Raw genomic sequence first — 13,577 nt, forward strand, 5'->3', positions numbered from 1 at the left:
TGTTGGAGAAGACTCTTGAGAGCCCCTTGGACTGCAAGGAGATCCAACCAGTCCATCCTAAAGGAAATGAGTCCTGGGTGTTCACTTGAAGGACTGATGCTGAAGCTGAAACTCCAATACTTTGGCCAGCTGATGCAAAGAACTGACTCGTTGGAAAAGACCCTGATGCTGGGAAAGACTGAAAGCAGGAGAAGAGGACGACAGAGGATGAGATGGTTGGATGGCATCACCGACTCAATGGACATGAGTTTGAGTAAACTCCGGGAGTTGGCGATGGACAGGGAGGCCGGCCATGCTGCAGTCCATGGGATCACAAAGAGTCAGACACGACTGAGCGACTGAACGGAAATGAACTGAACGTTCGAGGCGACATCATCGATTGGTTGGGGCTTGGCTTGGGCGCGGCCGCTCGGCTAGTTGGGGCTGTATCGCTTCCTCAGGAAGTGGCCTGGAGGCCGTTGTGTTGGCGTCGCCCGCCTAGCTCCGCGGGGGCCCTGGGGGGTGCTCTGTCGACATGGCGGCCCTTGACCCCCGCTACCCCTGCTCCTCCATCGAGGACGACTTCAACTATGGCAGCTGCGTGGCCTCCGCCAGCGTGCACATCCGAATGGGTACGTCGCCGGGCCCCTTCCGGCCGCCCCTTGTCGGTCCCGCCGCGTCGCCGGCCTCTGGGGGCTAGTTTTCGGCTTCTGAGGCGAGCATCCTCCGCGACTGGGGCCTGGGGATACCGCCGGTCTCTTGGGTTCAGAGGGCAGTCTTCCTTCCTCCTTCCGGTCCCCTGGCTGGATGAAGAGGAGCTTTCTCCCTCCGCTGGGGCGCAGAGGGAGAGGCGAGGTGGTTCCCCAGCTGTGTGCCCAGAGACCTGAAACTGAGTCCACCCTATCGTCTTCGGTGGAGAAGGGGTTGAAAACCTCACTAGCTTGAATATGGCATCTTTCAGTTAAAGAGAAACTTGGGTTATTTTTCTTCCGTGAAAGTACGTTTATTATATGATCATTGTGACGTACATCTGAATGGAGTTATCTGCGTCTCTGTTTTTTATTTAAGGGCTGATTCTGTGTCCTCGTCTGTCTCTGTAGTTTCTATGCCCTGGTGTGAGGCTGTGTTCACCCATCTGGAAGCCCCGTATACCCCGTACTATTGGGGTTTAACGGTGGCTTCCTCACGAAGGCATGATTGATCATTAACTCCGTTTTCAGCCCTTCTCTCTTCTCAGGAGAAAAGGGTGTGGGGCTGAACATTCTAAGCTTTAGACATATATTTAGAGAAGTCTAATCATGGCTCCTTTCTTGGTAACAGCTTTCAAACGGGGATTCACCCAATGTTATCTCAGTAGATCGAAAGACACTCCTACCAGGAAATTACCAGAAAGGAACCCTGTGTCATGGTCATTGGACCTGTGACTAAGCTGACTGCATCTATAGTTTAAAATGGTATCTGGTCTGTCAAAAATTTTTATGAATTGAACAGTACAGTCTCTACCTTGAGCACTATTATAGTGCCATTAAGTTAGTTTATATAATTAGTTGTTACATATGTAATATAGTCTATTAAACTAGGCTGTTTTAGCAGTCTACTATATTTGTATTTTTGAAACACTAAGACATACTGTTTTATACTCAGAAGCACAATGTTATGATTATTTCTTCCATTTCTGCAACTTTGTATTTTTATTTACTGCATCATATTGAAAAATAGCAGTACATATATTTATAGCTTTATCATATTATTTTTAACTATGGTGATCATCTATAATATGTATGTTCCATAATTTATTTAATCATCCTTTCTTGATGGGTATTTAGATTGTTACTTTCTTTTATTCCTTCAAATAGAGCTTTAGGGGCCATTCTTCCATATGGTTGTGAATTTCTCCAATTATTGTTCTATAAATTTTTAGCAGTGAAATTATAGGTCCAAAGAATATGTGCATTTAAAATTTTATGTCATCAACTACCCAAAGAGATTGCACCTGTTGACTTTCCAGCAAACAATACATGAGGGTACCTGTTATTGCACTCTCACCAGCACTGAGATCATCAAACTTCTTAGTATCTGGCAATCCGGTAGATCAGGGATTAGCAAACATTTTCTCCAAAGGGCCAGATCGTAAATATTTTCAGCTTTGTGGAGTCATAATAAAGTACTCTGGCACAGTTACAAAATTCTGCCATTGTCATGCAAAAGAAGCTATACAATTACAATTAGTCACTCAGTTGTGTCTGATTCTTTGCAACTCCATGGATTGTAGCTTGCCAGGCCCCTCTGTCCATGGAATTATCCAGGCAAGAAAAGAAGCTATAGAGGACACAGAAATGGCTGTGACTGTGCCCAGGAAAACTTTACTTATAAAATCAGGTGATGTGCTGGGTTTGGTCCTTAGCCATGGTTTACTGCCTCTTGTTGTGGGTAAAAAATGTAATCTTGTTTTAATCTACATTTTTTTAGCCAGGTAAGTGAAGGTGAGCATTTTTCTTTTGTTTATACAATTTAATTGGGCTCCCTGCTGATATTAAGGATATAGCAGTTACCAGATAATATTTGAGTCCTCTAGAGTTATTATTTGGGTGGAGGAGTAAGGGAGATAGTCCCTAAAGAGTTAAGCAAATAAGTAGACTACTAGCAGTGTTCAATTCTCTGAAGAAAAGAAACAGTGATGAAATAGACGTTAGAGTCTAGAATAGTAGCATAGTAGCTATTTTAGTTAAGGAATGGTCAGGGAAAGAACTTTTAAAGGAGATGGCAGTTGTGTTGTTGAGAAGGCGCTAGCTAGGTGTATTCGTTATCTATTGCTTTATAAAAATTATTCCAAATTTTAGAAGCTTAAAACAACAGTTATTACTTCACACAGTTTCTGAGAATCAGAAATCTGGGAGAGGCATAGCTAGGTGGTTCTGGCTCAGGGTGTCTTAGGAGAGTCCATTCAAGATGTGAGCTGGGACTGCAGTCAGCTGAAGACTTGACTGGGTTGAAGATCTGCTTCCTGGAAACCCCACTCATGTGAATGTTGATACAAGTTGTTAATTCCTTGCCATGTGACCTTTTCCATTGGCTGCTTGAGCATCATGGTGTGGTAGCTGACTTCCTCAAGAGCATGCAGCCCAGGAGAGACCATTAAGGAAGCTACCATGCCTTTTATGACCTAGTTATGATAATCACGGGCTTCCCAGTTGACTCAGTGGTAAAGAATCCATCTGCCAATGCAGAAGATACAGGAGGTACAGGTTCAAGCCCTGAGTCCAAAAGATCCCCTGGAGAAGGAAATGGCAACCCACTCCAGAATTCTTTTCTGAGAAAGCCCACGGACAGAGGAGCCTGGTGGGCTGCAGTCTGTGCTGTCACAAAGAGCGGACATGACTGAGCATGCATGCAAATGTCATGTAGGGCCTGTAGGCCCCATAAAAACTTTAAAATTTTATTGTAAGCAGAAGGGAAACCATTAAAAATATTTAAGCAGGGAGTCACATGATACGGATTACTTTACAAAAAGATAGCTGTCGACAGCTGTGGGACTATAGGTGGGACAAGTGAAAGCATGCAGACCAGTTAGAAGGCTACTGTAACAGTGCGGGTGCTAGATCATAAGACTGACGGGAAATGTAGCAAAGGAGACCACAGAGGTGGATGACTTTGCAAGTAGAAGCTACAGTAGTTGTTGATGGATTGGGAAAAGAGGGGAATCAGAGGTGACTCCTACGTTTTTGGCTTGGAGGAGGTTGGTGCTGGTTACAGATTGGGTAGAAATGAAAAGTTAATGTTTCAGCCTGTCAAGTTTGAGTAGAAAGGGGAGAAGTAGAAGTAGAAAGCAGAAAAGTAGAAAGGCAGAAATAGAACTCAAAAAAAAAAACAACAAAAAACTGAAAGATTGCAGTTTGACTTGTTTTCTTATCAGATCTTTTATTTTTTTTCTGTGGGTGTGTATGTATATCTTTTGCCACTTTTTATATTAGTCAAAATGGGTGTCAAATGTTACTTTTTGTGGGATTTAAGTTCTCATTTTTAAAGAGTATAGAGGACTTCCCTAGGCATCCAGTGGTTGAAAGTCCACATTGAAATGCAGGGGACACCAGTTTGATCCTGATCCGGGAAGATCCCACATGCCGAGGAGCAACTAAAGCCTGTGCACCACAACCCTTGAGCCTGTGCTCTGGAGCCCAGGAGCCACAGCTCCTGAAGCCCGTGTGCCCGGGAGAGTAGCCCTCACAATGAGAAGCCCATGCAGCTAGAGAGGAGCCCCCACAATGAGAAGCCCATGCAGCTAGAGAGGAGCCCCCACTCACTGCAACTAGAGAAAAGCCCTGGCAGCAGTGTACACCCAGCACAACCAAAAGATAAATAAATAATCTTATATTTTAAAAAAGATGTAATGGGAGGGCCTTTAAGGATTAAATCTTTAGTATTTATGAACATTCTCTTATTCTTATAAAATATTTATTTTACTTCTTGATATTTGGCAGACATGCCATCAAAGCACTTCATTGTTCCTTGAAGGATGAGGTCTTTAGTAGGAATTTTTTTCAAAGAGAACATTTATCGCATGCATATTGTCACGAGAGTCAAGAGACAGTATCACATCTTTTGCTGGGTAAAAATCATTCCACAGTGTTGTTCTTGCCTAAGAACAGTGCTCTATGGAAATTATGTGGCTCCATTATTGTTTCAGAATAACACTTATTCTCTGACTGGCAAAATTCACTTTTCATTAATTCAATATAAGTTTATTTAAAAGCAAATAAAATATAATGAGTATTTATTCTGTGCCAAGGGCTTCCCAGATGGCTCAGAGGTAAAGAATCCGCCTGCCAATGCAGGAGATGAATGAGATGTGAGTTCAATCCCTGGATTGGGATGATCCCCTGGAGAAGGAAATGGCAACCCACTCCAGTACTCTTGCTTGGAAAATCCCATAGACAAAGGGGCCTGGCGGGCTGTAGTCCACAGGGTCAGAGAGTCGGACCAGAATTAGCGATTAGACAGCAACATTCTGTGCCATCCCCTGGCTGAGTGCTAGGGACTCATGCTGAGTCGTGTCCTAAAATGGGAAGCTTAAATATTATTATCCTATTATTAGGGAGCTCTTTAGTCTTCATAGTCTTAATAGTGAAGGGCAAGTAGACATCACTATAAAATAAAGTGATTAGAAGTCTGTTTAGGATCCTTCAGGAATATGAGGAACTCTTTGTGACCCTATGGCCTGTAGCCCACCAGCCTCCTCTGTCTAGGATTCTGCAGGCAAGAATACTAGAGTGGGTTGCCATGCCCTTCTGCAGGAGATCTTCCTGGCTCAGGGATCGAACCCATGTCTCTTACATCTCCTGCATTAGCAAGTGTGTTCTTTACCACTAGCACCACCTGGGAAGTCGTCTGTGTATCAGAAGACTTTTATAAATAGTTTTAGATCATTGCACTTTGGAGTTGATTTATGGATGTTGGTAATAACATATTTTGAAAGTAAGAATTTCTTATATAGAAACTAGAGGCAAAGGTACTAGAAGTGAGAAATAAAAATAGGTAATGAAAGTAAGTTTATATATTATTTGCCTTTTATGGAGAAGTTTCATTTTAGGGAAACATTTGCACTGCTTGGAAATTAAGATTTCTTTTTAAATTTTATATCTAACCATATGCTTTTTATTCCTGCTTTTCACTTTCAAGATAGCTCCATTATTTAAAACATGTTCTGCTTTTAGTCCTTTGCTTTGTTGTATGTTGCACAAATATGCATTTGATGGTTTTGTTTTATTTTGATAGAAACATTTGTATTCTGGCCCATTAACTTAATTTTTTTAAGCTCATGCTTCCTGGAGTATAGTTAGCAAAATTTTTTATTTTCTGGGAGGCTTTTTTTTTTTAAGTTTTAGTTACAGTTGTGATATTTGGACTAAGATTTAAGAAAGAACTTACATAGTAATTTAATGTGTCTAAGAAGAAACCTGATCTTGCTGTACTCTGATAAATGCTTAAGAAAACAGTCATGTGTAACTTTTTTCTCTTTCAGCCTTTCTAAGAAAAGTCTACAGCATCCTTTCTCTGCAAGTTCTCTTAACTACAGTGACATCGGCAATTTTTTTATACTTTGATTCTATACGGACATTTGTACATGAAAGGTAAGGTAATGACATGATTCTGAATCATTTTCAGCCACTGCATGTGACTGAAAGCGCATAAGATGAGCAAAGGTAGTTTTTCTTTTTTTCTATTAACTTTTGGGGTTAGAATGTAAAAAAGATTCATTAACTCTTGTAAATAAATTTTTACAAGAAAAATAATCTACAATATGGTATTTACCGCTAACCTTTTTAGCCTGGTTTCATAGAGTTAATCCCTCATTTCCATTAAGAATTTTTATTGAATGTAATTTTTTGTGTGTGTCTTTATTAGACTTATGCCCTGTCCCCAAAGCCCAAGACCATGCTTGAAAAGTTAAATTTACATTAGTGTTAGTTCACAGCTAGGAAAATTTCACTGAAAACCTTTAGAGGAGTTCCATATGGTTCTTCCCTAATTTGTTTAAGATTTGACCTCCAAAATAATTATTTCCATGGGTAAGAGTAATATAGACTTTATATTAAAGAAAAGGAAAGGTAAAGAATGAATATTTTCTTAGAAGTAGATAATTTCTATCTTCCCTTTACGAAAGGGGAATCTTGAGCTATTAGTTTGCTATTTGGAGTAAATTCTGTAAGTTACAGCTATATAGTAAATGCCCTAAAAAAGTAGTTAGGTATAAAATTTGCTTATTATTTATTAGTTTTTCTTTTTTGAGTTTTAGTTTTTAAAAAAGGCAGTATGCTAATTGAAAAAATTATTCAATATAATAGAAATTCATGAAGTAAAAAGGTTACATTTTCCACATTCATTGTGGGAAAGATTCTTTGTCCTCCTGCTCCTTCCCATCTCACAGTCCTCAAATTTTCCCCATGGAAAAATAATTTCTTTGGTCAGTTTGGTTTAGATCCTTCCAAATTTTTTTTTCCTGTACTTTCATGAACACATAGAGAAATTTTATTATTAAATTGGATGTTATTTATGGTATTTTTTTAAGTTGAGAATGCTTTTAATTTTTTGTCTTTCAGTCCTGCCTTAATTTTGGTGTTGGCCTTTGGATCCTTGGGTTTGATTTTAGCCTTGACTGTAAACAGACATAAGCATCCCCTTAACCTATACCTGCTTTTTGGATTTGTAAGTACTTTGACAGTGTCTTCCCTTAACATTTATTCCTGAGTTTTAAATTTATTTATTTGAATGCATATATATATGTAACAGTAGCAGAACCAAATTAATGAGTTTTTTTAAAAAATCAAGGCATTACCTTTATGGTAATTGTCTATCAGGTAAAATCTACCTAGAGTAAGCAAATAAAACAAAGATGTAATTAAGGGGAAAGAAGCTTGAGGATGAAGCTCAGTATCCCTAACTCTTATTTATGATAGGAGGTTCAGTTACTTTTGACATGGCTTAAACAAGATAGTTTACGTCTCTTTCATATAAAAATCTGAATGACTGTTTAGTGAACTTGTCAGGGGCCCAGACACTGCTATAGTTCAGACATTTCTAAAGTTGCATCAAATAAGATAGCTCACTACCATACCTGCATTCTATTTAAAAAATGAAAAGAGAAAGGAAGAGAGCTAACTTCTTTGCTTCTCAGAGTTGTATGTCTCTCTATTCACATTCTATTGACTAGAATATAGTCACACTATATTCTAGCTTTTAGATCTAGATTCTTGCAGATCTAGCTGCAAGGGAAGCTGAAAACGTAATGCTTAGTATGAACGGGTATATGTTTAGGCAAAATTCTATTACCAAGAAAGAAAAAAAGAATATTGGGAGACAGTTTCAAGACTCTGCCACACCAAAATACTGTCTAAATATTATATTCTTCCCATGTTTGTTTGTGTGAGATAGTGAGGTTTTTTAAATGTGCATGTGATTTACAGTTTCATCTTTATTTACATTATAAAGAGAAAAATAGAATTTTCTATATTACTTCTAGAATCTCCCTGTTACAGATATGAAAAATCTAGTTGAGTTTAAGGAGTAGTGGTATCACAATTGGAATCTGTTCTCATGGAAATACCCTGGTTGTCCTGTGGTTGGGACTCATTGCTTTTACTGCTGTGGTTGGGGAACTAAGATATCACAAACTGTGCAGCACAGTCAAGAAAAGACTCTAAATATTTTCTTTTAATACACTGAGGTCTCATTTTCATTATGGGGGGCTTATTATATGTCCCATATACTTCAAAAGGCTGCTCTGAAGCTAAAATTAGATCATGGGTATGAAATCACCTTGAATTCCTGGAAATCAGAATATGTTCTTAACATAGTATAAATTTTACATGCATCTATGTAATTTCAGTCTCTTTTTCTTAGACACTGTTGGAATCTCTGACTGTGGCCTTCGTTGGTAAGCCATAATTGTACTTCTGTATATTACAGTAACTTTTTAATGTGGATAAATCTTTTGGGTAAAAAAGAGTTTGGGGCTAAAGCTTAACATCATGTAATGTCATATTCAAAAATGTGGCATAGAATGAAGAATTCCTAAAATATAAGCAAAAGGTAAATGCTTATATAGTTCAGCTGAGTTTAGAGGAAGTCGAAAAGAATTAGGAAAACAATAGGAACAGAGAACAATATTCATTTTGTTTATCCAACAGACAACATCAGATACTTCTCTGGCAATCCAGTGGTTAATCACTCCGCCCTTCCACTGCAGAGGATATGGGTTCAATCCCTGATCAGGGAACTAAAAATCTCACATGCTGCATAGCGCAGCCAAAAAAAAAAAAAAAAAAAGACAACTATAGCTAATCTTTTTCCTTGTTTAAAGGGATCTTAAAAGAACTAATAACATGTTTGGAACCATGCTCTTTCATCACATGAGCTCAGTATCTCAAATTGCCTGCTCTGAACTGTACCTTATTACATCCTCATATTTCATCAGATGGCACTACAAGAAACAATAGTCATTTCTCTTTTGTATTTTGTGTTAAATATATATATAATATTTAAAAGGAAGTATCTGTTATAATTATTTGATGTACCCTATATAATAATACCTCAAGTAAATTTTGTGATTAACAATAAAAATCCTGATTGTTTCAAAATTATTTATCTGGGGTACCAAAAAAGATCACAATTTACTGTTACTGTCAATAGCAGTAAATTGTGGATCCTTACTGTTAATATATTTATCTCTTCTTATTTTGTCATTACTGTTTTTAACTTTTTCATTAGGTTTTGTTTTGTCTATATGTTTTTGGTAATTCATCTCTTCTTTTTATAAAAGAATCTGAATATAAATAAAGAACAACAACCACCAAACTAAATAGGGTTGAAATTTCTCAACATGGAAAGGAAGTATTATTAACACTTATTATTATTAATGTTATTATCTATTAATGTTCCTTACTACGATGTTATTAAGTCCATCTCTGTTCTCTCTGGTGCCCACCATTCGTAAGGGATGTTGGAGAGAGATGGAATCCACCCGAACTTAAACTGAAATTTCTGAGAAGAAGCAAAAGTGATTTCATGTTTTATCTTTTCTTCATTCATCTTCTTAACCCTGCATGGGATAAATAAAGTCTAACTACTTAGGAACAGAAGTAACTTGGATAATTTATCCCCCTCAAATTAAAAATTACTTAAATGGATTTGAGTTCAAAACACTCAGTTCCCTTTAAAGAGGTTATAATTCAGTATTCTGTAAAATGTTAAGCAGTTTTATTATAATAGCTATAGTCAGTCTAGATGGTCATTTAAAAATTTCTGAAGTAAATTTGATATATATCCAGTAAACCCCAATAATGTACTCCAGGATAATATAGACTTGGATATAAAGCAATTCGTGGTTGGTTTCTATTCCCTACAGTGCTGGTGAATGGCAGACAACCCCTGACAGCCCCAATATTTTTCTTGCCTAGGAATTCCCAACCAGCCACAGGACCCAGAACCATCACTATTGATTGTTTAAGCCATAGCTGACAGTCACCACAAATGGTGATAAACTGCAGCTGGGATAGAAATGGGTGAAAATAATTTCACCATATTCCCTAAACTCCTAAACCAGCTAGCTGTGTATTATCTTCTAGCCATTTCTTTAACTTCATAATAATGTGACCCCCTTATGTTGTATCTTGGAGGAGGAAATGGCAACCCACTCCAGTATTTTTGCCTAGAGAATCCCACGGACAGAGGAGCCTAGCAGGCTATAGTCCGTGGGGTTGCAAAGAGTCAGACACGACTGAGCAATTAATACTATGTTGTACATTTTGGAGCCTGCTTATTGCACTATGGGTGTGGTTTTACCGTACAAGAGTTGAAGAATGAATAAGGAATCTTTTCTTAATTGTTTTTATTGGCAAGTAGTACAGGACAAAATAAGACATTTCTATTATATGACAGAAAAAAGCTTTTATATTGTTTATATGTATTTTTAATCAGTGTTTTGTAATTTTACAGTTACTTTCTATGATGTGTATGTTGTCCTGCAAGCTTTCATACTGACTTGTGCAGTATTTCTTGGTTTGACTGTATATACTCTACAGTCTAAGAGAGATTTCAGCAAATTTGGAGCAGGGTAAGTGATATATTTATCATGGCTATGATAAATATCTCTAATACTACCCAGTTTTGAGAGAGGTGCTATACCGTTAGCTTTGGCTACTTTAAAAATGGAGGTAATGAGAAGTCATCCCTTTGGGTACTAGGGCCCTACTCTCCTGGAGCATACATGATAGGAGATGGAAAATAGCTTTGAGTTTTTTGCTTCGCCTCTATATTGAAAGGGAAGTGAATGCCCTGAAATCTAAGCTTTCTAGAGAGGCTATAGGCTTGCATGCTTTATAAATGGTATGAAATTTACCTGAATTATTTAGATCTTAACATAAATGTTAGAAATGTTACCATCCACATCTTTGTGGCAAAAGCAAGGTAATTGTGACCCAGGTGCTGGAGAAGCCTGCATGAACTTTAAATCTTTTTGATCCATCTTAAGTAACTTATATCCTTCTTCAAACTAATATAAGGAATGATCCTTTTTCTATTAAGATAATGGTACTGTGTTGCCCTCACTTTGGTAAGAATGCATAGAATCTTTCCTAAGCTCACAATGGCTTTCTTTTGGCACATAATCATCCAAACATTTTCTGTTCTTTTTTCCTGTTACAGCACTAAAAATTTACAAGCAGTCTAGTGTCGCAAAACTTTCTTTCCTCCCCCTTTTTTCCTGGTTCTCCAGATAGTGGAGATAGTGAAGGGACTGGAAGGTCTGGTATGCTGCAGTCCATGGGGTCACAAGGAGTTGGGCACGACTTAGCGACTGAACAACCACCAGATTATCAGAAGTCTCTACTGGGATAAAATATCAATTGGTCAGCCAACACTGACAATGGTGCAGGATGCATAAACAGTTGTATTAGAATGGAGTTTGATTTAAGGAGAAGCGCTATATATATATATATTTCTTTTTTTTCTTTTTGCTTCCTGTTTTGCATATGTGTTAGGTTCTGTTCTTCTAGGAAGCAATTAAGTTCTTTGGAAATTGTCTGAACCTTTTGAGGCTTGTTTTTAAGCTCTGTTAGCTGGATCCAGAACAGCTTTTAGTTTAGGGCTAATTTGGTCCGACTCTTGAGATAGTATCCTCCTGAGGTTCACTCACAGCCCGATGTCTCAGGTCTTTCCACTTTGGCTGGTGTGGATCAGAACTCTTCCTGGCTTTAGTGAGTGAGGAGTTTTCTGCCAGCTTCTCTCTGGCGGCTTTCTCCAGACTGTGGCAACCATGCATTGATAGGCACTCAGCTGAAGACTGGAGAACCCTCCGCATGCCACCAGAACTCTCTGTATTACTCTTTTTTCCTCTACAACTTGGACCTGCAGAGTCTACCACTTTAGCTTCTCTGAGCTCTGAATTCTCGTCTCCAACTCAAACCACAACGCTGCATATGGATTCCTGTCCCTGCGCTGTTGCCTGGGAACTCTAGCTGGGTCATTTGTGGAGCTCACCTTCTTTGTTTCCCTTATCTCAGGAATCATTGTCCTGTGCTGCTTGTTGTTTGAAAACTGTTGTTTCATATATTTTGTCTCATTTTTATTTAAGGAGGGAACATAAATTTGATCAGTGTACTTCTTGTGGCCTGAGGCAGCAGATGTATATTCGGGCTTCCAAGTCTCAGATAATAGGATGTCGTTTGTCATATAATTAAACCTTACATATATAATATGTAATTTTATTATATATATATAATGAATGATAACTCATAAAATTATAGCAGTGGCAAATTTATGTGCATAAATTAAGTTCTTTAATACATCAGAATAAAACAGTGTACATTGGGAACTCTAATGGATATGCGTGTTCACAGAATAATTTATTCTTTGGTTAAAAATGCAATTATGCTTCATTGATAAATTTATATATTTTCAAGAAGTTTTATAGCTCTGAATTAAATGATATTTCTAATGATATTTTGCTTATGTCAGTACTTTCTTTATACTCCAACTGAAGACTCTAAAAATCACACTCTTAATTAGTCTCATACACCATAAAAACAAGTGTTGAGTAGATAGCTGTTCTTTCAGTTTCTGGGTCTTGTACAGTTTTCATTGTACGTTTAAGAATTCTTACATTTCAGTGATTCTTTGGCAAATATCAGGATCGATTTATTTATTCAGAAAATGCTGAATGAGTTTACAAAGGTTTTTCATTAGGAACAGTATTCTAAAGTATTAAAATTTTTGTTTTTATAGACTGTTTGCTGGTTTGTGGATTTTGTGTTTGTCAGGAATCTTGAGGGTAAGTTGTTTTAGAATGGTATCTTGAAATACAAATAATCTCAAAAAGCTATGAAACATGTTATTATAGAATACTTAGTTATAATTATCTGGAACATATTTATGTAGAATGATTTTAAAATGATATTTTAAAAATCAAGGTCTTATGTTAATTGAAAGAAAGATGAACAAATGAGTTAAATGAAATAGAAAGAGGCCCTCACTTGCAATTGCTAATCTTCAAGTGGCACATGTAATTCTGAGTAAGAAATAGATTTTAAATAATTTATGTTTGGAATGGTACTCATCAAAGTCAGGTGGGTAATTTAATAGAGAGGAGGCTATTCATTGGTTCCTCCATTCACCCCTTCATCCAACACAAGTGGACCTGCCCTGCCTGTTTCTACTTTTAACATTTGTATTCAAAGTTGTACAGAATTATTAAATATGTATGTAGAGTATAAGTAACTTAAGTATTCTTAATGCTGTCCTTAAATATAAAACTATTACAGTAATCTCTTGCCTTTAGTTGTTTTTTTACAGTGAGACAGTGGAGTTGGTCTTGGCTGCTGGTGGAGCCATCCTTTTCTGCGGATTCATCATCTATGACACACACTCACTGATGCACCGGCTGTCACCTGAAGAGTATGTATTAGCGGCCATCAACCTCTATTTGGATATCATCAATCTCTTCTTGCACCTGCTGCGGGTTTTGGAAGCAGTTAATAAAAAGTGATTGAAAGCAGTATGTAGAAACTGATTCATTAAGTAATAAAGTTTGAGATATAATTGTTAAA

At 37.6% G+C, this 13,577-nt stretch overlaps 1 protein-coding gene across 1 annotated transcript; it reads left to right on the forward strand.

Annotated features, from left to right (window-relative positions):
* The first annotated feature begins 401 nt into the window (after positions 1-401).
* Positions 402-13,577, forward strand: TMBIM4 (transmembrane BAX inhibitor motif containing 4). The gene is made up of 7 exons (XM_043887940.1): positions 402-611; positions 5,999-6,107; positions 7,077-7,182; positions 8,377-8,410; positions 10,471-10,588; positions 12,757-12,802; positions 13,310-13,577. The coding sequence occupies exons 1-7, from the start codon at positions 515-517 to the stop codon at positions 13,514-13,516; spliced, it is 717 nt and encodes a 238-aa protein (XP_043743875.1). The 5' UTR covers positions 402-514; the 3' UTR covers positions 13,517-13,577.

This window comes from Cervus elaphus, chromosome 3 (genome assembly GCF_910594005.1).
Source record: "Cervus elaphus chromosome 3, mCerEla1.1, whole genome shotgun sequence".
Taxonomy (NCBI): Eukaryota; Metazoa; Chordata; class Mammalia; order Artiodactyla; family Cervidae; genus Cervus; species Cervus elaphus.